The 27,309-nt window shown below is 40.9% G+C and overlaps 1 protein-coding gene across 9 annotated transcripts in view; it reads left to right on the top strand.

Annotated features, from left to right (window-relative positions):
• Positions 1 to 27,309, top strand: part of LOC144040752 (uncharacterized) — a 142,268-nt gene that overhangs the window by 109,433 nt on the left and 5,526 nt on the right. For 7 of the 9 annotated variants that reach the window (XR_013289831.1, XR_013289830.1, XM_077555193.1 and 4 more), the window contains 4 exons: positions 14,217 to 14,326; positions 18,507 to 18,600; positions 18,676 to 18,716; positions 24,664 to 24,766. Coding sequence is in view for 6 of the 9 variants with exons in the window: in XM_077555193.1 (XP_077411319.1) it covers positions 14,217 to 14,326; positions 18,507 to 18,600; positions 18,676 to 18,716; positions 24,664 to 24,766 (348 nt within the window). In the remaining 3 variants the exon portion in view is untranslated. The remainder of the gene's footprint in view (positions 1 to 14,216; positions 14,327 to 18,506; positions 18,601 to 18,675; positions 18,717 to 24,663; positions 24,767 to 27,309) is intronic. The other 2 variants (XR_013289832.1, XM_077555194.1) reach the window with 2 other exon arrangements.

Below are 27,309 nucleotides of genomic sequence, written 5' to 3'. Positions count from 1 at the left end.
CAATTTTACTGCACCCACAACTGGGATGGGCGGGTGAGTCGGGGTGGGGAGTCATCAGTTTTGGCAGACCGCAGTTTTTATTTTTTATTTTTTTCTCAGTATTCTTCATTCGGTAATCTTACCGATTCGACATGTCATCATCATTGCTCTCTCTCTCTTTTTATTTTTTTTAAAATTAAGTAGTGCTGCGGTCCCATATCCCTGCCGCGCCACCACGACCCCCTTATTTTTTTTGCATTACATACACTCACCAACACATTTCTGGGAATCAGGTGGATCGGAGCGGGGAAATATCCACACACACACACTTGTATATACACTTGGTGGGGTCACATCCAAAGTGTAGGGGTAGAGTTTGCCAGTCGGTGAGCTGGCGAACTCAGTAACAGGGTTAGTTTTCACTAGGCACGTTGGCGTGATGAACGGAACAGTTCCCTGCGAGGCCTGGGGTCCGAGAGTGCTGCCCGTCTCCCGGTGCTCCCTTCTCCCCTTCAGACCCCAGTGTTCACGTGAAGTTGGGGTGGGCGCGGGTGCCCTCGCTACGCCACTGTCCGGCCCCTCTCCGGCACCGATTCCTAGGTAGGGGGGATGAGGGGGGGGTTTCACTAGGCATGCTGGTGCGAGGACCGGAACATTTCCCCACCGTCTCCAGGTGCTCCTTTCTCCCCTTCTGTCCCCAGTGTTCACGCGGCTGGAGGTGGGGTGGATGCGGGTGCCTTCACTACGCCACCAGGATTTGGGGGTTGGCGGGGGTAGGGGCGGGGGGGGTGATTGCTGGGGTTTTGGGGGCCGGGGGGCAGCGGGGCTGGGTTGTGGTGGGTGGGGTCGGGTGGTCGTGGGGGGAGCGGGGGCCAGTGGGGTGCCTGTCAGGCCTGCTGTGTCCCGTTCTGCTGTGTTGGGCTTAGGGCGCGGGCAATGTTGGGGTGGGGGGCGCTCCAGGCTCCTGGGTTTGTTCTCCAGCCGGTGGCCTCCGGGGGGTCATGCACTGGCGCTGCCGCGGCCTGGGGGGCTGTGCTTGTCCTGTCCTGGCCGGGGTCGGCGGCTCCCTTCTTTGGTGGAAGCTTTCATGCATGCCAGATCCACCACACCTGGATCTACCGAAATTCAACACAATCTGTTTCTTCCTCTGGTCGGTGGAGGCTGATGTCTGTGGATCTCACTCTGCTTTAACTATCCTTCCTTCCTTTCGTCAGTCTTTCCTTTGGTCTCTTGAGGTTTCCGTAATTTGTTGGAATTTAGATGTCTCTGGGGTTGGTGAAAGATTCTGGTTTGTAACCCTGTGGGTGGTAGGTGGCGTCTGGTCGGTGCTGGATTTCATTTTTCTTTATTTTCTTTGATCCTTCCTCGGGTCTCCTGACAACTTCACAACTCTAGCGGTATTCTAAAGTATTCGGTTTGCGGTGAAGGGTATGGGATTTTTAATAGGTTTTAGGTGAATTAATGAGCACAAACTCACAAACACAGACACACACAAACACACACACATATATTCACGCACACACACAAAAACAGAGCAATCATGATGACATGTTGAATCTGTAAGATTACCGAATGAACAATACTGAGCTCTCTCAAAAGAAAAAAAAGAAAGAAAAACAATTAATAATCTCTGAAATCAAATAATTACTCCAACTCTCAATGAGAATCTTGCACCTGTTGTCATCTATTTTGACCTGCTTCTCATGAGCCCAGGGGTTTCAGTTTGAAGGGTGATCTCTTCAGGCCGCTGCTTACTCAGGATTTAGATCCATCTTTCACATGAGGTGCAAAGTTTTTTTTTTTTTATACTTTGATGTTGTTGTTGTTGTTGTTGAAAAGTAGACTAAAGGCATGGCAAGGCTAAAGTGAAATGCCTCATCTGTTCAAAGGCCTTTTTCCCAGAAGCTTTGTTTGGTTTGCCTTTTTTTCTTTCTTTAACCAAAGGGTGCCAAGAATTTTGCCTGCACATGTTTGTGTGCATGCATGAGCGCAGTATTTGTGATAATTTATGGGTTTGTTAGCCTGTCTCTCTTCTGACATTGAATGGTCTGGGCTCATCAGTGTGTCACTCTCAAATTGCACACAAACACTTGATGCTGCCCCTCTGCATGATTCCATTTTAAATACAATATGTGTAAACATGAGGTACGTTCGCTGCCTCCTGCATCAAACACGTCAGCAATCGCATTTTCTCTTCTCAGTTAGCCACACACAAACATGTCATTAGTGTGTTCACCTCAACTTTTTGGGGGGTTGCAGGCAGTCTTAATGATTATTTACTGAAACAATTTCAAATAGTAAAAAGTTGATAAACATGTCTTAACTGCCTTCCAAAAACTTGGAAGTTATTGATGTGAGCAGTGATGTTGATGTTTCTGTACAATTAGACATTTAATCACACTAGGGAAGCTAGTGGGAAGGAGCACAGTGATTAAAAGAAAGAAAGAAAAAAGAAAAGAAAAAGAGCAAGAAGCCGAGCATATTTGCAATATGCACACAAAATTTTCCTATAGACTGCTTTTGTGTTGTGGACAACTGGTTAATGGAGTTTACGCCTTCATTTCGACAAGTCCAAAACTTAAGAATACCTTTCCCATTTCAATCTTGCCACACTTTTAATCTAATAGTTAAATCTACTTTTTAATAGCTGTAGGTGGCTCTTTGGGTTTTAGTATAAATGTTGCCCACTAACCACCACCCACTGCATCTAGGACTGCCATGCAACAGGAGTTTTTAAATTCCACATGCTGAGATTTTAGTGACAATGTACCAGGATTTAGTGACATATATCTGAAGGAAATGCCACATATACGGCACTGACAATTTCATTCATATGTATTATTATTACTATTATTTGGGTTGCCGTAATGGCGAACGAGAAATTTAGACGGTACTGAGGGGAGTTGTCATTTCCTCAGCAACCTATGGAGGCACCACGTTGACTTTGCTTATTTGTAGGAGCAAAATAAACGATAAAAATCATATTCTCACGTATTCATAATCTGAAATTGCTACTTTAGTTACTCATGGAGTTATTTGCTTTAATAAGAGAATTACCAATCCACTCAGTAAATACAAATATATTTGGCAGAAATAAAATTTCGAGACAACAAATTTATTTAGTAAACACACATACATCAGACACAGCCTCACCTATTAATGAAACGGAATAAAAAATGTGAATCAAAGATAAAAAGAAAACATGCTACCTAACGAACTGAGATAAAAAGGGAATGAAAACGATAGATGAGGAATAAAAGCGTTTTGACCTGTCAATCCTTTTATATTTGAATCAATGCATTGCGCCATTGATATATGGTCAGATTGCAATGAAGGCGCACTTAAGGACTGGTTCAGGTGCACGGGAGAAAGAGGGACTCGGCGAGCATTGATCCTCAGTTGAAGAAAACTCAGTTGGAGGCGATCTGGGTGGTCGGCACACACGCAGCTGGAATGCTGCACTGATGTCTCTGGCTGATGGTGATGGCCACACAACTGAGAGGCCGCTGCAGGTCTCCGGTTGGTGGCGAGGTACGCGCGTGACGTGGAGGCCGCGGCAGGTCCTTGGCTGGCACAAGTCCCGGTTGGTGGTGATGTGCTTGAGCGGTTGAGAAGCCGCAGTCAGTTGGTTTGGGTGCTGCGGGGTGTTACGGGCACACGGCTGGAGCAGAAAGGGGTCGTTGGCGCGCAGCAGCTCAGTGCCTAACAGCCATCGTGGAACCGGGTCGGCGGGGCGCTGCGTGATTCAGAGAGCGGAAGGTAGGTGGGTCGGCTCTCGGCAGGAACAGACATGCGTGTTTTGGGACGCGCAATGTGGTTGCGAGTCCTTGCGTGATGCGTGCTTTGGGGTGCGTGGCGTGGCTCAAGTCTGGGGCTCAAAGAAGGAATCCACGTGGTCGCTCTCAGCGTGTTCGGCGACCACGTCTCTCGTGATGGTCAGGAGAAGTTCCTGGGGCAAGAAGAGATAAGAGGGAGAAGAGGGAAGAAGAGGGGGAAGTTCCTTCACGGGCTGGCTTTTAAACTTGTGTCCCAGGGGGTCGGAGTAGTAGTCCCGCCTCTTCAGTGCACTTGAAGCAGACTTGGTCGACTGAGACCAAGCTTTTGGGATAGCATTTGATAGTTTTTGATCAGAATTGACAAGCCAGATGCTTCATTTATCATTCTGAACACATTTCAAACATTGCGATCATATAGTTATTGAATGCGCTAAGCTTACTAATTAGCTAAACTTACTAATTAGCTTAATTTAGATGGCTGCAGAAGTTACACACATCATTCATTTGAGATAGACATACAGGTTGTGTACAAAGATAAACAACAGAAGTCACTTGATGTTAGTCAAGTACATAGAGTCCGTTTATGTCCCGAATTATGTAGATTAATTACGAGCGGCAGAATTCTTGAGGATAATACCGATAGTGTTTCTTTTTTTTTTTGGAGAGCTCAGTATTGTTTTAATTTTTTTATTTTGTATGTGCGTGTGTATGTGTGTGTGCATGTGTGCGTGCGTGTGAGGGTGTACTCATTAGTTCACCTAAAACCTATTAAAAATCCCATACCGTTCACCTAAACCGAATACTTCAGAATCCAGAGTCATGAGGTCAGGAGACCCGAAGAAGGATCAAAGAAAAGGAAAGAAAGTGAAATCCAGCACTGACCAGACATCACCTACTACCCACCGGGTTACCAACCAGAGTCTTTCACCAACCCCAGAAACTAAATTCCAACAAATTAGGGAGACCTCAAGAGACCAAAGGAGAGACTGAGGAAAGGAAGGAAGGATAGATGAAGCAGAGTGAGATCCACGGACATTAGCTTCCACCGATTCAACGACCAGAGGAAGAAGCAGATAGATGCTTTTGTAGATGTAGATAGATGCTGGTGTGGTGGATCTGGCATGCATGAACACCTCCACCAAAGAGGGGAGCCGTTGACCCCGGCCAGGACAGAGCAGGCACAACCCCCCAGGGCCCCCCAGGCCACGGCAGCGCCAAGGGACAAACCCCGGGCCCCGCAGGGGCCACCGGGCGGAGAGCAAACCCAGGAGCCAGGAGCGCCCCCCACTCCATCACGGCCCGCGCCCCCAACGCAGCAGGACGGGGCACGTCAGGCCTGCCAGGCACCCCCCCTCCCCCCCATTCACACCCGCCACCCAACCCAGCCCCAACCACCCCCAGGTCCCCAAACCCACAGACATCCCCCCACCCCCCCACCCAGCCACCCGTATACCCAAAACCAAGCCGCCGCACCCCCCGGCTCCACCGCCACCAACCGCCAGCCCCCCAGACCCTAACCCTCAATCCCCGGGGACCCCCCTGCAGCCAGGCATCGGTGCTGGAGAGGGGTCGGACAGCGGAGCAGCGAGGGCACTCGCGCCCACCCCACCTGCAACCGCGTGGTGGGACGGAACACTGGGGGCAGAAGGGGAGATGGGAGCACCGGGGGACGGGCGGCACCCCCGAACCCCAGGCCCAGCGGGGAAAGGCCCTGGTTGTCACGCCAGCGTCCTTAGTGAAAGCTAACCCTGTTACTGAGTTCGCCAGCTCGCCGAAAATATCGATAGTGACCGCTGGAGGGCACTGTTGTACCGTATAGCTTCCAAGGGGTGTTGTTTCCAAAAACACATGGCTGATTACTATGGATAGACCAGACCATAAAAGTGGTCAGGGGACTGATAAGCAGTCTTATCGCTATTTTGCTTGCTAAACAGGCTTTTAGATCTCGGTAGGCGCTGAGGTATGTGTTTGCTGTGGGTTGTAAAAATTAAAACCAGTCCCTGCTGGAGAGAAATTCAAAGAGTTTTTCCTTTTTGGTTTGAGAAAAAACAGGGTTAAGGCACGCACACACTTTTCCCCAGGGGGAAAAGTTTAAAAAGGCAAATTTAAAAAAATTGAGGGTGACGGGCAATATTCGTTACATGTATGTGAAATGATGATTAGGGTTTACAGAAAATATTTGATAAGGGACAAAACAAAACGACAAAATGTACTTGCCTAAAATGAAAATGTCTAAATTGTTTAGACAAAAGTCAAATTTGTTTTGCATTGTGTTCCCTTTTACAGAATGTTACTCAAACCGTGAACTTAAACCCAGGTACATGCCTATTTGTGATTGTTGGTGTAGCCTACCATTGCACACCAAGTGGCTAGTGGCACCATTTTAACCGACATAACGACAATGTGGCTTTTGATGAAAAAGTTAAACACTTAATCTAGACCCTTTCCTACTTTTTTGTGGTAACATTAGAAAAAAAACACAAAAAGCCAACCAAAAAGCGAAACACACCATATGGATGCTCCCAAAATTTGCTGACGTCTCATGTAACGTCACATGAAGATGCTTTGTTTGACATTTGTGGCATATTTTTATAGAACAGTTTTGGTTTAATGTCCCAATTGAATAATTTCTAGGGCTTTTAACATTCAAGGTTACACTGTAATTAATTTAAGGAGCCATTTTAATTGTGTTGCTTATAAAAGCCACATTATATCACTTTCAGCGGGTGACTGCTTTTTGCAATAATGAAAAGGCTTTTCTTTTAATGTGATGCTTGCAGTCGAAATGTAATGAATAATAGCTAACCTTGAATCATAGTTTCCTTATTCATATTTTTTTCATTAAACATTCAGTAATTTTCAAAACCTCTGATCACAAAAACACACAATTTTCACAAACTTAAGCCACTTAACATCAATTTACTGTATTACTCTTTTTCTCTTGTCCTCTTTATGCGCTCTCCGAGCACCTATCAGAAAATGTATTAAGCAAGTTATTTATGTATTATTAGTTAGTTGTATCAAATTCTCCACAAAATAATTTGAATGGCAAGCTGCAATAGTTTACAGTGTAGTGGGAAAATATTAACATAAAGTGCATAAACATACAAATACTGTAACTTTATTTACACAAAGCTAGAAGGAAAAATCTTTAGAGGAAATAAGGCTTCCCAGTGCCACTTTTCAGACTTTGATAAAAGTTGGAATAATATTAGAAATTAACAATGAAACAAAAATATTACTTCAGTTGAATGAAAATGATTTCCTATTGTCTGGTGGTACTCTCACACATGCATGCAGAAATCAAGGCACACAATGACCAACACTAAATCAATCACAGTAAGAATTTTTTTCCCCCGTATTTGTCATATTTGTCCATTTTCACACAGTGCGTGCGTGTGCATGTGCCGGTGTGTTTTTAAAATGGCGCTGTGTGATGTGGATCATTTCTAAATAATTAGGCAAGACTTAACGTCTTGAAGTCCTCAGAGTTGTAGTAAAGTCCACCTTTATCAAGACAAGTCAAGTTCCAGTGATATAGGTCAACTCTGAGTCATAAAGGTACAAGTCAAAATCAAGTTTGAGCCCCAAAATCCAAGTACAAATGAGATCAAGAGTAAACCTTAAAACAGAAAAATGCTATTTTCACAAAATTAGGGAAATGTCATTATAACCTCAAATACTTTATTTTAGGGAATCAGTGCTCCAAGCAGGCTTCTGACATAAAAAAAAAAAAAAAAGTAAAAATAAATCTGATAAATACACTGGCCAAAATGGGCTTCTGACACAAAAAAAAAAAGAAAAAATATATATATTGATTTTATTCTTTTTGCTGTCGGGAATGGTTTCACACAAATATTAGCCAAAAAAGATTAAATCAAATAAAAAATACCATAAATTGGTGGAGGTATAACTAAGAATAAAGGATAACTAAGAATAAATGTTATTTTAGTCATTACATGGTCCTTTTCAGTAGCCGAAATGTCTATCCATCCATTTTCAAAAGCATTTGTCCCCATTAGTAGAACTGAATTTGGACAAGAGATGGGGTACATACACCCTGTACTAGGGGCCAGTCAATCACTATAGTCACATATAGATAAATAACCATTCAAATGCCCATTGGCACGTATGGACAATTTAGAGTTGTGAATGAACCAAACATGCATAATTTTGGAACATGGGCCGAGTAAGTAAACTCCATGCAGGAAGGCCAAAGCAGGAAGAATTTATTCAGGCCAAATGAACCAAGAGTAAAAAAAAAAGGCTTTTATATTTAGTCAGCATACTTCTTTCAAAGGTTGTTGTATTATTGACCCATATCTCAGCACAAAACAAACAGTGTTATTGAGTTAAATGGCACCCGAACCTGCAAAAAGATCATGTTAGAATGTGACTTTGCAGCTGTTTTCCAATTAAAGGTTGGTTGTGGGACAAACTTCTCCTGAACCCTGGCGAAGTTCCAACCCAGCAGGCGGGACCCAAGTCGACAGGGAGCCTCAGTAATGGCGACCGCCTGATAAACAAGTCGAAAACGCACATAGGGGAGTGTGTGATGAAAGGACTGGGAAAAGGAGTGGGGCCATACAAGCGGCAGCAGACGACGATAATTAAAGAAGCCATCATCAGCATCATTAATATGCTAGATCTGCTGTGGTCCACTGACTAGTCTAATGGAGAACATGTCATCATCGTCGCCATTAGTGAGAGTAAGACACACACAAATACACGCACTCGCAGACTTAATGTTGGGTCATGCCATGATTATCGCCATTAAGCCTAGAGTGGGAAGACCTGCTTTGGAAGCCTCATTCTCTGCTCGCCGTCCTAGCACATATAAAGTGTGCAAACGCACACACACACACACATACACACAACCACGCGTCTGTAGATCTTTAATTCAGACCCTGTGAGTGATAAGTATGCATATCTAAGTGATGTCAGGCCTGTTGGGTCTTTTAATTAGACAGAATGAATTAATGTTTTATAAAAATGTGTTTAACAATAAATGTGTTCATTAATTTGATGAGAGGATGTGCTCTGATGAGCAATGAGTTGAAAAGACTAATGGCTCGTGTTCGTCTCTTATGATTGCAACAACCGGTATCATATCACTTTTTACGTGTCCTCAATTCCACGTGAAGTTATTTTGTTTGGTCGGTTTGTTTTAGCAGCCTCTAAGGATGGCTAACCTTTGAACAGCTTATATCATACATGTTTTGCTTGGAAAGTTAGAGTTTGTCCCTCCTCAGTTTACCATGGTCCCGAGATATAATATTAAGATTGATTGCGTAAGATTGTTGTCAAACCGCAGAAGAAGACACGCTCAGTTATCAATTACTGGTTTCATTTGATTGTTTAACATTTATCTATATATTTGATATTTATTTATACTTATTTTCAGAAAAATATTCAGTGTACTGACACAACAGTAAATCAATAAATCAATAAATGTAATGCATGTTAAGCTTTATGGTTGCTTTGTCAGTATGTACTTCAACGTTTTTGGTTGTGAAATATTCTATGGGGTTTTAAGTGTCTGTGGTCATTTACATTAGCATTTGTTTCCAAAAAATGAATGCAGAGGACGTGAGATCGAGTCCGGGCTTCGGCCTTCCTGGGTGGAGTTTGCATGTTCTCCCCGTGCAAGCGTGGGTTTTCTCCGGGTGCTCCGGTTTCCTCCCACATTCTAAAGACATGCATGTCAGGTTAATTGAACACTCTAAATTGTCCTGTGATTGTGAGTGTGGATGGTTGTTTGTCTCTCTGTGCCCTGGATTGGCTGGCAACCAGTTCAGGGTGTACCCCGCCTACTGCCCGAAGCCAGCTGGGATAGGCTCCAGCGCCCCCCGTGACCCTTGTGAGGACTAAGTGGTTAAGAAAATGGATGGATATATATTTATTTTATTTATTTTTTTCAAATTCATGACATAGGCATAGACATTTATTGGTGAACAAAATGAACAGGGAGCGTAGCTTTTTCATTTAATCTGGTTCTCTTCACCTTGAATTTAGAAAGCGTTGTGTTCTTTTACTCCCGATTTACATGCATCTTAAGTAAGTGAACCTTTAGTTTTACTAGATAGCTAGTTTTGCTCAACTTGGCATTGTTAGAACGCTGACTCAATCACTCAATTCCTCTCTATATTTATAGAGCATTAACAACCACTACTGTTTTCTTAAGATGGAACCCAGGGGCAGCAGATACTATGAAAACAGCAGAGGCCCAATAATTTAACACTGTGGAACACCATACATGTTGTACATTTAAATTTATATTGCACATATTACACATATATACTCACAAGTCGACTACTGAGCGTACCAAAATTCCTGCAGCACTGATCGGCCAAGCAAGGTAGCGTGGTCACCTGCAACCAATGATGACCAAGTGGTACCTATCATCACAAATCACTTGAGTCACTTGACTTCCGCCGAACCGCTGAGACTGACTCACCGAACCGCTGGGGTTCCATCCAAACCAGGTTAAGAACCACTGTGTTAAGCTATTGACCCTTTGCACCGACGTCACGTGATCACGTGACTGCGCTATGACAGACGGCGGAAGGAAATGATTGTTGAATGGAAGTGGACGTGACCCGGAGCGACTTAGTGACTTAGCGACTGTTATTTTACAAATGAAAAGTTATTTTTGCCTATAGAGCCATGGAATCTACTACTTCAACCAAAGTTCGCCTGTCAGTCGAAGTTGCACATTTAGTCGGGACTCATAGAGAGCGATATTTACTTAAGTTGGAGATCGCTAGTTTGAAAACATCCCTTACCTTCTGTTGCATGCTGTTTTTACCAAGTTAATCAAATCGCCGACTTTGCCGAAATTCACAGCGCACGACCTATATCATTATGTAGTCAATGCCGTCTCTTCTCCTTACACCGGGGCTGATTCAAAAGCTTGTCACTGGCTGAGTCTCTGGGACGAGATGCTACGCTCACACCCGGGGACAATATACCTCGTAATACAAAGGTAAAACTTGTTGATCATGCTAACGGTCTTATTTTGACACATTCCGTTCTGTATTCAAACGCTGTGATGATGTTATGTTGACCAGCATGGGGGAAAAAAAAGATCGTAGTGGCAAGCTATGCAGTCATTTCATGAATATGATTCCAGCCGGCTCCAGAGTGAAAAACTCCATTCACAAAGACAAAATCCCCCATTATTAAACAGTCAAATGCACTTAATAGTTTTGAAGAAGGTACATTCTAAAACTAAGCTGTGTGTTTGTGCAGTTGGAGTGGATGCTATCTGGCTCGTTAATGTGATGTGAAACGCGCACTTCGACACCTCTGTTACAATCTTTGTTAGAGTGTACATTTACTAGTTGTATAAACTGTAAATGTATGAACATTTATCTACTAACCTCGCAAAAAATTATCGCTGCAAATCCGTGAATACTTTGTGGGCTGCTAGTCCTTTCTGTTGATTGCTGCTATCAATCGACATATTTTGTCTTCATTAGTAGGTATGCGATAAAAAGCAAAATTTGGTTTACTCCTTTGTCTGTCTGTACAACCGATCGCACAGCAAGATATGACCATTTTATAAGATAATCGATTAGCTTAAGGACTTTACCCTGTATAAGATTCAATGGTTACAATACAGGCAAGTGGCTCTTTTGCCGTCCAGTGTCCCCAAGGGGGCATTCCCATGAGGGCTGTGACGTCACGTGCAAAAGGTCAATACTCATATGCTGATACATGAGGTGCACAGGTCGCTCAATGCTTTAGACGAACTGCCATTTTTCTTCCAACCAGGACTGGACCGGCACTATAAACAGGCCGTGACATCTTTACCGTTATATTTAAATTTACTATTCATTACTAATCATTACTTATTACTTATACTAAATCAACTTATTTCCAACACTGCTGTGATGCTCGACTTTTAGGTTTCCACTCGAATCATGGTATGTCAAGTAAAAGATTGTTTGAGCCAAATAAAAGAAATCCATCTATTTTCAGTAAAAGGTTTGCCCTATACACAGTCGTATTCAAAAATCATAAATACTCTAGCTGTCTCCAAATCCTCCACCAGTCAACTCATATTTTCAAGCATGAAAAAAAACCCAGAAAGAAGCAGTGGCATCACCAGACTTGCTTGTAAAAGTGTCCCAAATGCATTTCAGTGCCCCTTTTAGCCCCTATCATCTGCTAAAATATTTGTGCAACAAAACCAATCTAAATGTTAAGCAGATTTGCGTCCTTCCACCCACCCCCGCCTGCAATCGCACCTCCTTTTGCCCCTTTTTGCCACTCCCTCCTTCTGCACACACACACACTCGCGCATCACCTCACCGCCTCCCTTGACAATGGTGAAAACAGAGTGATGGTGTGTAATTTAGTCCTAATCACAACATCAAACTGGCGCAGTGATTTACATCCAAGCACCGGCCCGACTTAGTCAGACAGTCAGGTGGGAGGTCTTAATGTGAGACCGTAGTAATTACAGTCATTACAGCACGTTACAGCGTTATGCCTGCCTGTGCAAAGTGAACGTGTGTGTGCGTGTTTGTATGTTGGTGTGAGTGTCGCTATTGCTGTTTTATTGTTATTTTTTTCTTTCTTTAACATCACCGAAGCATACATCAAAATTACCAAGTTTGAAATTTCATCAGTAAAGGTACATCAGTTCTTTTTTTATCCAACACAAAATTTTAATAGATATATATATATTTCACAATTAAAGGCTCAGATAAAATCGGCATTCGTGATGATCCGTCTGCAGGGCTGAATTTTTACTATTGCCACACGTCAACTTTATGCTTCATGTTTCAAGTGTGATTAAATTAAAGACAAATAAAAATGTAGCACTGTTACTCAAAACAGCTTTGTATTTATTCACAGACATGTCAGTAGTCTCCCTTACAAGCACACTCTCCCGCCCGCGCAGAGCGCATATCAGGCTTTTGATGACAAATGAATCTGATGCGTGCGGATGAGCGTTCACAGTACAGATGCATCGCATACATATCCGATTTATATCCACATACGAAAAAGGCCCAGGTCGGGTGTGAAAAAATCGGAATTGTACCGTTCACACTACATGAAAAAGTCAGATACTTGTGAAAAAAATCGGAATTGAGCTGCAGTGTGAACGCAGCCTTTGTCTCAGCCTGGTCTGGTCAGTTCTGCTCCCTGTGTATGGGGTATATGCCTCGGAGGAGGCGGAACTTCCGACTTCCTGGTTTTCACATCTCAGCTTTGTTTCCGTTTCCTGTTTTGACGTGTGGGCCGCGTCCCAGTTATTGCGCTTCTGCCTTTGTGCTCCTTGGTTGTGTGGTCCCGTCGTTGGGCGTGAGTGTGTTGTGTGTCTGTCTCAGTTGTCCGAAGCATTTTAGAGATTTGAGACGCCTTGCGGACTCCCGCCGCTGGGCGGGTTCGGGGGCGCAGGGGTGGGGGTGCGAGTGTTGGAACGCGGCTATCCGTGGCCGGAAACGACGCTGATGTGCAAAACTCTGTGGCATCTACCCCATTCACCTAATCAGCTATCTCCCCATCTCCTGCAGGGTTCACCAATTCCGGTCCTCGAGGTCCGGAGTCCTCCAGGTTTTAGATGTCTCTGCCCGCTAGCACACCTAATTCATATATTCAGCTCATCAGCATGCCTGATAACGATCTTGATCTATCAGGCAATTTGCTAGTGCCTTCCACAGGTGTGCCCCATTGTCTCATTAGCATGTTTGTGTTCATGTCCCGAATTCTGTTAATTCTGGCTTTGACTGGTTTGGATTGTCCTATGCCACGATTCTTGTCACCTATTAAATATTTTAACAACATGTTTACTTGCAAAGAGTCATTACTGCAAATGACTTTTTAGTTTGATTTTACATTTAAGTATTCAGCAGTCATTTTATGCAATACCAAAAATACATATGCATTAACTTTAGTTTATGGGCATGATGTATTTTTTTTTTGAGGGAGTGCTGTTCTCAAAGGCTGTTCAAATCATGTTCTTTTCATGTTTGCACATCTTTGTGGGTAAAACGTGTGGCATATCAAGGTGTTTTTGGGGCGATAATAGCAATGTGTCACCGGAGTTTAGGCACCTAAAAGGTCCTGAGTGATAAGAATGAAAAAGTCAGCAGTTTTGCCATCCCATCTCTGTTAACCCCACACACCATTCACCGTCTTTCCTCCTTAAGCACCGCCTAATACCTTATCCCGCTGTTTATATGTGTCAGCAAATGCCACATGTGTTATTTGTCACTATTACCCAATCTCCAAATCTTTTTTCTGTATTGCCTTGTTTTGGACATTAACTTTTATCATCATGTTCTGCCTTTTTTTTTTTTACTTTATTTCCATGTATTTTATGCTGTTGGCATTTAAACAACAGTATAACGGGCTCCCATGCAATCTGTAACATTAAGCTCTTAGGGGGGGTAAAGATCCCCTGCAGGCACAATAAAGTGTTGTTGTTCTTCTTCCTCTTTATTGCAGGTGGACACGCTGCAGTCCAAGCTGGCGGCATCATGTTCCGACAACGACAACATTCGCCATGAGAGCCAGCTCGTCGTGACAAATCTCAAACGATGGATCACTGACCAAAAGTATGAAAATACAATGCAATTACTCCATATATTTAACTCATTCACTCCCAGCCATCTTCACTGAAGCAAAAGAAAGATTAGAGTCTCTTCTTTCATCAGGAAAAAAAAAGTATATTTCTATCTGTTTCCGCTTTCCAGCAATTAGCATTATAATATAGCTAAGTTTCATCATTGTTCACACATCTGTTTAAAACACTGGGGGGGGGACTTTTTTGCAACATTGCCCTGGTTGATCTCTTATGCTCTGCTGCCACATGCTGGCCGCTTTTTCTAATAACTACCATTGCTTTAAGCGACCTCTTCTCGTCAGGAACTGTATCAAAGCCTTCTGTATACTCTATACTATAAAACGAAGAACGTAACGTAAGGACGTATAAAAACGTTTTTGGGACCATGGCAATATTTTAAACAGAGAGTTTTTATACGTTTTTGGGACCAAATGAGGTAATTGTGGAGTCTTAAAGTTGTTTTGCGGATTTATTTACCGAAGTGCAGTGTCTTAACTCTTTGACTGCCAGACGTTTTCAGAAAAGGGATGCCGTGGGTGCCAGCCGATTTAAGCATTTTGACTGATCTTTCAAGGTCCACAAAAAATTTTGTGTTTGGACTATGGAAACACACATACTACCAAATGAAAGATTGGACTCTCATCTTTCATCAGAAAAAAAAGTTTGTTTCTACCTTATTCCGTTTTTCAGTAATCAACAATAGAAAATGGTTAGTTTCACCCAAATGCTCTGTTTTGAAACAAAATACGGAGAAATCAAGCTTTTTGTGAAACAATATTATTTCATGCACTCTAGTGAATTTGACACATTTTCTTTTCCATGAATGATGCCACAAACACCTAAACAGTGCTTTACTTCTGTAAAACACTACCACCAACAATGAAAAAGTGTTTTTTGATAGCAAAATACGTTTATTTACATTCAACAGTGTAACAATTTGACAAAACAATTTGGCAAATTATTTACTAAATGTGTGCAACCGTGGTACTATTTACAATTGTGTGGATGTTTCAAATACAGTTTTTCTTTTTGTAACACTCCCCTGCGTGCAAGGGGACGCAGCAGGATTTGCACAACAGATTAGTTTCACTGCGATTGCAGACGCTACACTTTTTTGCTGGCTTTTTTTTCCGGGGAATAGCAAGTATATACTGCAGTGTGTGTTTGGCCATGTTGCCATCAAGTCTACTCTCAGGATCATGATACGGTGACGTTACGGTGGTGTTAGGTCTGGCTTCCTCATGTCCTTCAGTTCCTATACCGGGTGGTAAGAGATGTTCTGATCCATCTTATCCGCACCATCATCATCATCGTCGTCATCAATGTGCTCTTTAGCACTGGTTGATGCTTCTCTTCTTTGAAAAAAACGATCAAGCGTGAGCTGCTTGCCACCGGTCGCCATTTTCGCTTTCTCAGCCATTGTCCCCTCAACACTCTAGCTCCGCCTCACGTCTTCAACTACTGACGCCTACCCGATCTTGTCCAAAGAGAGTCATCGCTGCCATCTAGGGGCCAAAAATAGGCATTATACTAACTAGATCTGCTTGATACTTTCAGCACAGCTGGCCAAGGCTTTCCTCCACCCGTCCCCCCCCACCCAAAAAAAAAAAACTTGGTGAACGTCTTTTAACGTCTTTGGCGCTCCTCCGTAGGATTTTACTAAACGTTATTTAACATTTTTGGCAGTCAAAGAGTTAAGGTGTCTGAGTAGATGCAAAGAATTTGACGTTCTTCTTTCAGAATATCGTAAGAACCTTGCATAGCAGATGAAATCCCAAAACCGAGTTCTGCTCAACATCGCAGAAGAAAAAGTAGACTTGTATACGAAATGCAAATTAGCATATTCATTTACGATTTAACCCCTTGTTTTGTGGAAAACACTACTTCACCTTTATATTTTTATGCAGGATCGTGAGTGGTCGGCGGCAACAATGAATACACAGAGACCGATATGCTTTGCTAGAATAACTGTGTCTTTTATTCCCCGCAAACAGCAATCAACATTTTTTATACTGTGCTAGAATAATCGTACGTTTTATTCCCCGCAAACAGTAATCGACACCTGTGCTTTGCTAGAATGATTGTACCTTTTATTCCCCGCAAACAGCAATCAATACACTACAACGTTAAGCAGCATAATATGATCATCATCAGCGCTTACCTTGACACTAGACCGGAGAGCCTACAGTTCGGGTAGAACGAGCTGCAAAACAGCTGGGCAATCGTACGGGTTCCGCAGCTGACTCTGTCCGGACCGTGTGCCGCTCCGTTTTTTATTCGTTAGCGTGAGAAACCGGGCTAGCCAAGCCCTTTTTCAGACACTTTCGAAAACATGTTTTGCAAAGCAGGGAAAACTGTAGTATAAACAAGGTATTCACTCCCAGGCTGATTCTGCCCTTTATTTACAAATTGTTGGGCACCTGGATTCGTACAACAGTTCAGGACAACAACATATCCTTATATAAGAGGTTACATGAGGACATATCAAACCATGGTTATTTTCCCATCACCCCTGTATCCCAAATCCATTCTAATGGGTTCCTAATTGCCCCCCCCCCAAAAAAAAACAATAAAAAACATGTCATAGTTCAAAACATGACCAATTTGTCCGTAATTGTAAAAGGAGTGCACTTTTTCACTTTTTTTTCTAGCACTTTTTCTACACTATGTTTTCCAAACAGCTTTACAAAGCATCACTTTTTTGAAAACATGTTGGAGTGTACCGTGTGTTGTACTGTGGCCACAGCTGTGTCAACAAACAGAAATGTTTTCATTTTTAGTTTAAAATAACTTCAGGATTCCTCACTGTACACTGGCCTACGGCAAAACCCGGGGTGTTTTTTTCACTTTTAGTAAACTTTTAAATCTATCTGTGTCGTGTCTGTCATAGTAGCTAGCTAGTGCTAAGCTAGCCCCCGTGAGTGTTTGTCTGCATCCAGCGTCCAAGTTTGCAAACTTCCTTGTTATGTTAGGATGGCGCCAGAGGCCAACAGCGAAGTAATGACAACGGCTGTTGATACACTGCCTAGATGGGTTTTATTAACTGATTGCTTAACAGTTTATCGCTCATTAGCCAGCTCAACATTCTTTTTTTTTCTGCCTATATTTGAACTTTGAGATAAATCAGCATAATGGACAGTACAGTCAAACAGGCCTGGGTGCAGTTGCCTTTTTGTATAGAGTTTCTCTACATACTTTTGTGGGTTTTACACACATATCCAACCTTCTTCTCACATTCACAGTCTAAATTTTGTAGAAACTTTATTTGGACGTACGCCGTCATTGTTATTTACGTCGCAACGCATTCAGTGCATAGTGACGTAGAATGGCGGCTGGCTTTCTGCCGAGCAATGTGAAACGCTAATAAAGAAAGCAAGGTAAGCCTCGTAGCGTTCCTAAAGAAACAACATGCGTACACCCTCCCCGACACCGTACTCTCGTCATTTACCAGACGCATTCAAGAGTTTTGATTGTCCCTTTAGGAACGCAATGGAGACTTACCTTGCTTTCTTTATTGCCGTTTCACATTGCTCGGCAGAGAGCCAGCCCCCATTCTACGTCACTGCGCACAGAATGTGTTGTGACGTAAATAACAATGGCAGCGTACGTCCAAATAAAGTTTCTACAAAATGTATTAAACTGGAAATGATTTTTGAAAAATGAATCTCATAGTTATGTTAGTACCAACCAAATATATAGTAATAATAATATAGAGCAAACTTGTCATTACAGTCGGGGTTCCTGTTAAGAATAAAAGTGGTCTAGTCAGACTCTGTCACGGTGCTGTCATGCCCCGCCCATGCTCCCACTGTACTATAAGCATCCTAACACAACGCTGTGTGTTGTTCCGTTACAGCATACAAATGACATGTGTGTGTGTTTTGGTCCCGATAAAATAAAATAATATAATTAAAATGAAATATAAAACAGGTAGATTGGTGCCACTTTCCTATTTCACAATAGTAAAATTCACATGAATAGCCGAATGGTTGAGTAATACATGATAATGCAAACCTAACATTTTACTGTCACAGACTATGTTGTGTTTGTGTATCTATGTGCTGTTTCTCTGCCACGTATAACAAGAGTCTTTTGATGATAATAGCATCTGTCAGCCTGAGTGTATATTGTCTGCTTGAACTGAGGGTCTGCATTTCCCTTTGGTTTGTCAGACATCTTCAGGAATCTAATGACACGCTGAAGGCGGAGGTGAAGCGACTGAAAGAAATGGCGGCAGGGCAAGAGAAAGAATTGGGAAGCGTCAAGGTGACATGGCAGGGCAGAAAAGATGATATACATTTTTTTAAATAATTTTAAAAATAATTTTGCATTCTTTTGAAGGCCCAACGGAATGATGTCTGTGCACTTCAAGATGAGAAAATGTAACTCAACGTGTCAATTCATTCTTACACTTCAATACACATCATTTACGGTTTGGTGGATTATTGGAGTTTCATGGCTCTGACCAGCCTAGTTTATTTTTTAATTAAGTTATATCATCAATCCGTCCATCCATTTTCCAAACCGCTTATTCCTTACAAGGGTCGCGGGGGTGCTGGAGCTTAACCCAGCTGTTACCAGGTGAGGTACACCATTTTGCCCCTGTTATTTTATCAATCTAAAACAACATTGATTTTCAAGACAAGATCACAAGCAGTGTTTATTTGACCTATGAGAACATAAATAGTTATAATGGACAAAAAGGGACCATTATAGAATGACACACTTTATACTTATCAAGGCAGATTTATCAAATGCTGTTAAGTCAGCAAAATTTATGCAGCAAAATTTGGGACTTCCTTTTTGTGCTCTTATTAGAAACCAATTGACACCACTTCCGGTGCACTAATTAGCGGACTGACACTAGCCTCACGCTTTATTTATGTATTTATTTTTTTATTTTAAATTGACGCGACTGGCCAATGTCACACAACGCCAAACTAATTCACAGCAATGTGTGCACAGCTACAAGTACACTGCCAGGTATTATTTCAAGGTATCGGTATTTACAAAAGCAGCAGATACCAGTTTTGACCGCCCTCTCATGGCCGTTTTATGATCAGGAACTAGAATTAGAAGAATAGAAAATCGCCATTAATTTCATGCAATTTTTAGGAATAATGCTATTTTGTGATAAGGCTTTCTTTAAGATTATCTGTCATCGTTTATTTTCTTTTTTTGTCTGGGGTGACGGGGGGTAATGTTACATATTAAAAGTACTAGTGGTATATATACTTGGTACTGGCAAGTTGTGATATAGCTGCAGGGAGTGCGGTTTCTCGTTGTGTATTATTAAATTATTGCTGCTTTTAGTGTTAAAGGAATATTTGACTCATTGAGCTATTTTCAGCAGTAAAAAGTTAATACTTCGTCCAGAATTAAGTTGATAGCTTCATTATTTTTGATGTACAATTAATACCTTTAAAAAACACATTTTTCCAACTGAATATGACATCACCTGTGCTGAGAAAATAGGTAACGACCAATCATGGCTCACCTGTTTTTTGGCTTTGGTCAGCAAAGTGAGCCATTATTGGTCATTACCTATTTCCTCAGCACAGGTGATGTCATCTTCAGTCTACAACAAGTGGCAAATCTTGTTTTTAAAGGTATAAATTATGAAGTTCATATTGATTGTAGACAAACTATTATCTTCCTACTGTTGGTAAGAATGGTAAATGGTTCAATGAGTCAAGTATCCATTTAAATTATTGTGACTATATATAATTAAATGGCCTGCTTAGAAGAGGACAATCAGTTTTAGCACTGGCGCTTTCTTTGATAATTTTTAAACAAATTTCCCCCAAAACAAATTCTGTCAGAGATGCACTCTTTAGTTTTGTCTGTATCAAATTCCATTCTTGCTGCTAATTGCAAATGAGGATTCCCTGTTTGTTGCAGTTGCTGCCCCAAAAAAGTGTATACAGATCCTTTATTTTGCTAATGAACTGTACCAAACTTTGCTGCTTGCTACCAACAAGCCCTTTGACACAAATTTGCGCCAGCCACCCACTTTGAGCATGCACATTTCCCACCATGCCTGGTTGTAACACATCATCCTGGCCCGACAATGGCGCTGATGACAATAACAGCAGGAGTGCCAGGCTGTGAATGAAACACCCCGTGGGCTTTGCCACCTGTGTGTGCTCGTGGTGCCGCTTCTCCAATCTGAATACGTGATTCATGCTGGGCCTTTAACAGTGATTACACTCCAATCAAGGGCCCATCCTTGTCTACTTGCCACCCCCGTTAGCTGTCAAATAGCATTCATCAATAGCTGGGAGATATATTTATTATGTTCATTAAGGCAATGAGAATGAATGTGGCATAGATGGGAGCAAGATGGAAGTGAGAAAGGAGAGTGTGTGTGTGCGTGTGTGCTCTGGTGTTTGTGGGGGCACCTGCCTGCAGCACAACTCCTCGTACCCCTACTACGACCCCTCATTAACAAAAATCGCCCCCACCCTACCATCGCATCCACACCCTGTCTTACACCCCCACCCTCACCCCTTCCCCTTAATGAACCACCAGGCTGTGTTTCCAAAACGGATCAGATTTGTTTTGACTGGCGTAAGTTCTCGGCACTATTCAAAGCTGTCAGTCATTTTAATGATATCATTAAGAGGCCACGACAGGAAGATGAATCGCTTTTCTTTGTCTTTGGCTCATAATTGCCAACGAGCGAGAGAGAAAAGCAAAAGAGGAGGCAGTTCATATAGATGTAGGCATGAGAGGGATTTGATTGAACGAATATAATAACATGGAAAGAGATTTAAAAAAATAAAAAGTGAATGAAAATTTCCTCTATAGTGTCTCCTCATCCTTTGTTCTGATGAATCCTAATTTATTATCTTTTATTATCATAAGCCCCAGTCCCTCCCCACTCCAAATGCCATATGTATGAAAATGGTACATCTATATAGGAACAGATATGTCATGTTTTTTGCATGGTAGCCATATGCATTCCTTGTATAAATCTTATTAGTGTTGGCAAAGGGGGACGTCACAGTGTCTTAGGCAAAAAACACATTGATTGTTTTAGGGTACGCAATTCCGAAATTTTCCATTCGAAAAAAAAAAAGATTTACTAAGTTTTAAGTTATTTACTGTTATTTCTTCTATTGTGTTGGCACTCATTCAGTATTTGTCTTCAAATCTATTAATGTGTTTTTTTTTGCTCTAAAGTAAGTTCCTGGTTTAAGTTGCATCAATTATGTAGCTTTTAATTAAATAAAATGATACATTATTAAATCATTGGGCATGTTTGGCATTTTCTCATGTCACCTCAAAGCAAAAAAAGGAAAGGGACCGTTGCAAATTGATATGCAGGCGATGATGGAAGGCGAGGTTGTTGATTATTTGCTGCTGGGACCACTGGCTCAGTGGCTGTGACACAACCCATCAGGGGGAAGCGCTCATCATGCGCGCCCTGCTAACGATGTGCTTCCAATTAAGAGCACTCTGTGATCACAGCAGAGGATTTGTGTAAACAGAGAAGCGATGTGGCAGACGAACAGAGCGGGAGATAAGGGAGTCAAGCCTTGCATGAAATATACAGCCGTGTGAGCGCAGTACGTAACAAAGATGCATGGGAGATTGAGGAGGGGGGGAGCTGTTGGAGAGTTTATTGCTTAGTTTAGAGAATATGGTGGCTAGGCGTTGATACTAATGACTGTAATTATATACACACTGATTGGGTTAAGCAGCTAATTACACACATCCATGTTTGCGTTTAGCAGCAGCAGCAGATGTTTACACAGGCGTTTGGCCAACATCCTCACATAAATCTCACACAGTTGTCTGCTCTGGCAACGTCTCATCATATGCTCAGCGCCACATTAGCAACTGGGAAGGCCTTTAGATCTCATGTTTAGTTTGTGTTTGCACATCTGCTAAGATGGAAACCAATGGAAGACATTTTGGAGAGGCAATTTAACAGATCAAAGTCAATGTGTGCAATTCGGCTCAGGGCTGTTGGATGTACGATAATTATGGTGTGAAATTAAAAGATCTACAAGGGTCAGTTGCAATTATTTTCCATTTTATGAATGTCATTTGCAGAAAATTTGGTTTCGTCTTGCAAAAGTATTTGCCAGGCTAAATTAGTTTGTTGCTTAATGGAGAGTGATTCAAATTACATTATGTCAAATGGTGGAGATAGAATTTTATATATTCATTTTCCGATGACATAATCCATTTTCTGTTTGTCCAACCAAAGACAAGCTTCGATTTACAAAATATTAGAGCTGCAACTAATGATTATTTTAATAATTGATCAATCTGCCGATTATTTTGTTGAGTAATGAATGAAGTAGATACAAAAAAAACTGTTTTAATTTCCATTACTTTATTCAAAAACAGGACATTATGAAATTGAAAGTGTGGAAAATGCACAAGCATAAATTAATTATGATTCAGTTACTGGTTTGGTCAGTAACATGTTGGGAAATAAGCAACAATGCTAACCATTGCTTTCCAAAAGGTTTATTTTGAGACAACACAAAGTTCATCAGTCAGAAAACAGAAACTGGGGGATATTTAGATTTTAACAACTTTACATTAAATAAAGGTATCGAAGCAATTAATCAATTATCAAAAATGATTAATAAAATTTATTTTATAATCAATTACTTGTGATTTAATCAATTAGTTTTTGCACCAGGTAAGGAAACTGTGAAGACATTATCATTCACAATGTCAACTGCAGATTAAGGCAAAAATAAGATGACAAATTAACAAGTAAAATAAATTATGAAAGATATATATAAAACAAAACATAAAACATATACATACATTAAGTTTTATTTTTAGTACAGTACAGGCCAAAAGTTTGGACACACCTGCTCATTCAATACATTTCATCATTATTTCATCATCATTTCATTTGCTTTATTTTCATGACAATGTACATTGTAGATTCTCACTAAAGGTATCAAAACTATGACAACAGCTATGACATCTAACGAACACACGTGGAGTTATGTACTTAACAAAAAAAAAATAATAATAATTACATAAATAAAAACCCACCCTTTTCTCTGATTACCTTTTTGCATATTCTTGGCATTGAGCTTCAAAAGGTAGTCACCTGAAAGTCACCAGAGGGGAGAATGCCAAGAGTATGCAAAAAAGTAACCAGAGTAAAGGATGGCTATTTTGAAGAATGTATAATATAAAACATGCTTTAAATTATTTGTAAAAAAAATGTTTTTTACCTTTTTTGAAATAATAAAAACCAGATTTGAATCATGAAATAACAACATTTTATTAAGTTATAGCTAATTTGTGTTTTTTTAGCAATCCCTACCAAAAAACTAGTATAGGTCAATTTGATTTTAAAAAAAAAATTGTATTAGTGCAAATTACTCATAAAACTATAAAAGTTAGTAGTAGTTAGTAGTACTTTTTTTTTTACAGTGCATTATAAAATTTTTAAATTGGTCCATCGATCAATAAATGTACAATAATGTTATAACAAGCCTTTAAAGTCTCTTTTAACTTTAATTGTTTCAAGTTTGCTCTGGCTTGTGATTGTGAACTTGATGGAACAACAACATCCTTTATTAGCATTTCCATGAGCTTGTCAAGTGAAGCAAAAAGAGGCCGTTTTTGCATCCTTGCCTCACAGAATTTCCCATCTTGCTCCTTTACCAGTACATTAACATAGTGGAGGTACAGTGGTACATTAATGGCCTAAGAAGTCTTCAATAAAGTATTTAGTGGGTCCCCCCTCTCAGTGCTAACTGGACAGGTTCACTGAGGCATGAAAGAAGGCGCGCAAAGCGGAGACACCGCACTCTTCAACCCGTACAGAGCGCCATTATCCACTGTCGTTAATTTAATAGGCATTTCTTAGACGGGGCCCAGCTCTGAAAATAGCAGACTCTCACATTTGTTTGTCCTCTCCCCCAAAAACGTTTTTAATAAACAGTTAAAATCTTAAATGGCTTCTTGTACCGTTAATGTTCCCCTGCATGTCTGCGGTTGCGCTCATTTTGCTGTCGGTAACGCTGTAGTACGATTTAATGATTTCTGGAAACCATTTGCTCACTCATCTTTGGGTTCGGTAATAAGGTCTTATGAACGTGCTTGTAATGACGATCAAACGCAGCTATTTCTTTTCTTGCCCTAGATTTGGAGGATGTTTGATTGAACGTGCTCAGCAAATGCACACGCTTTAAAAGTTTGTCTTGATTGCACAAAATGTGAACTTTACAATTAGATTATGTTTATAAAAGATGTATGAACCATCTATAAATAGGTTGATAATGTAGTTTTAAAGGCTATTTGTGAACAATCACAAATGATCTGAATCACATGTACTTTCAGCCTGGATAAGGAGACATGCATGGCCCTGAATCTGGGCAGACTAGCCAAAATGCAGACCAAACTGCAGCGCAACATGGACGCCATCAGTTCGCTAAATCAACAGGTAAGAGTTCATATACACACACACATACACACACAGACACAAACATTATCTACAAAAACACTTTAGCCCTCCTGCTGTTGCGCTCGCAAAGAAAAAAAGACTTCATAGGTCCAACTTGGAAAAAAAAAGACAACCATTTCCTCTTCCGATGATCAAAGGTGATGTTAAGGGGTGTGGTATGAGCTGTGCGAGGAGGTGGAGGAAGAATGAGAGCAAATGGTATCGGGGAAAAAGCCATGACGTCTCTTTACACTGGTAAATGATTTCCCTTTGATGAACGTGAGATAGAGGTGTATATCAATACTGCTGTGCTGATCTCCCCATGACAGCGTAGGGAGATGGCCCGCTGTGATAAAACATTGTAAGGGGATGAGGAGAACACATAGGAATATTCTGAGGAAAGAGCTGACATTTTTTTTTTACTCTGTTGAACTTCACAAGAATCAACAAATCACCAAAGGAGGACAAATCAAAAGTACTCGTCAGCCCACTCAGTTCTCCGAAAAAGAAACTTAAGGGCCTGGGGAAGCGCGCTACTGATTTTGGTGCAGCTTGGCGGGCCGGTCCGCTGACTGACGGCTGTTAAAGCACATGTTGAACTTCTGTTGTTTTGCGCTTTCACTGACATGCAAATGTGTGTGCACATAAGGGAGGAGGTGTTGAACAGCCTGTCTGTTGTATTGGTTTCTCTTGAACGTGCTGCGTGAGGATCGTTCCATGCCAAAACACCCTAAAAAAATCTACACAATTTAACAGACTTGATTTTAATTAAACTTGGTGTACTTGTTGATAGTGATGGGACATTACTAAATCTCAACTTATAGATCAATCAAAGCAGGGGTTTGGGAGGTACGGCCTGCCAAATGTTGACTTTTTTGCAAAAAGGGGAGTGGCCGCCTTCCTTTGATCCTTTATATCTCAGAAAATACTGGGTCAATCTTCACAAAACAAATATTAGTCAGGTTTCCATCCAATTGTTTCAAATGTTTTAAGTGAATTGACTGAAAATGCACAAAACGAACAACGTGAAGTCGTATGAGATTGCTTTTGTAATTCTTGCAAACTTTATCGTCCGCCATTGCTTTGTGACTAAAAACGTATGTGTGACGTACTATCCGGTCAAAACGTGTGACGTGTATCCGGTCTTGTCAGCGTTTGTTTGCAAAACCTGTTTCCATAGCCAAAATTTGCATTTGCATTTTTTTTTGATACGCTTCAAAATCTACCCCCTCCAAGCGTAAAAAGTTTTTGGGTGAATTTTAGGCTATTTTTCAAATTTCTAGCATTTCCATTCAGTTTTATTTTCACATTTCTTGAAAATTTGAATAAAAATGGGTGGATGGAAACCCCAATACAGTTGGAAAGGGAAATCATCAAGGATTCCCAATCTGCAAACTAGATTTAGTTTAGAAGATGTGTGCATATTTTAGTCACGTGACCTTTTGACCTATAATTTGACTTAAAAATAAATTGACCTTTTGGATCACGTGACCTTAAGATAATTTTTCGTGAAATGTAATCTCTCACAGCAATAAGGAGTCAAAGTATCCATACCCTTACATATTCATGGAATTGTCATTGAAAGTTGAATATTATTCCATTATTTTTGTTAACAAAATAAAATAAAAATGAAAATGCTATTTAAATAAATGAAACCTAACTAAAGCTACATTTTATGTTTACAAAAATAATGAAAACTATTATTATAGTGAATATATAGCATCTTTGTCAAGTAATTTAACACATGTGTCTTTAAATGTATTTATTTCGATATTACAACACGGCCATTAGCCAAAAGAAGGGAAGTCGAACAGTGGTCTGAGAGTTGTGGTCCGTTTACAGAGTGTCAACTAGAAGCAACGTCATCTGGCTCAGCCAATAAAAAAGCTCCACCAGATGACGTTGCTCCTAGGCTGCCCGCTTGTGTGTGTGTTTTATGGATCACTTGCTTTTGTCACTTAAAGTGTAAGTCAACCCCAAAATTATTTTCTCTACAATAACAGTATGTGCCCCTACTGGTCTAAACACGATATTCTGATTAATATTGTGTTTGTGGAATATGAATTAAGCAGCAAAATCCACACGTTTTTATTAATCTCATGGGACGGCCATTTTGCCACTTGCTGTCAACTGCACATGACCATCACAGTTGCTCGTGGCTCAAGATTGGTCGTTAGCTGAGCTCTGAGCAACTGTGATGTACTTTTCAGTTTACAGCTAGTGGCAAAATGAATTTTGCTTCTTAATTCATATTCCATAAACACAATATTATTCAGCACACTGTTTTAGGATTAGTGGGGCTACATAGAATTTATTATTGTTCAGAATATTGTTGGGGGGTTGACTTCCCCTTTAACTGGGCCCGAAATGAAACACTAAGTAACAAGTGTTGTCAGTTTATAGTAAGTGGGTGCCAAAAAAATTGAACTTAGAGGGAAAGTCCATGTATTTCAATTATTTGTTTCAAAACAAGAAACTTGTATGTTATATTAGTTCAACACACACAAAGTAAAATATTTCAAGTCCTAATTTGTTTAAAGATT

The sequence above is a fragment of the Vanacampus margaritifer genome, chromosome 20 (assembly GCF_051991255.1).
Source record: "Vanacampus margaritifer isolate UIUO_Vmar chromosome 20, RoL_Vmar_1.0, whole genome shotgun sequence".
In the NCBI taxonomy this organism is placed as follows: Eukaryota; Metazoa; Chordata; class Actinopteri; order Syngnathiformes; family Syngnathidae; genus Vanacampus; species Vanacampus margaritifer.
The sequence above is the reverse complement of the archived record's forward strand: the minus strand, read 5'-3'. Positions and strand labels throughout refer to the sequence as shown.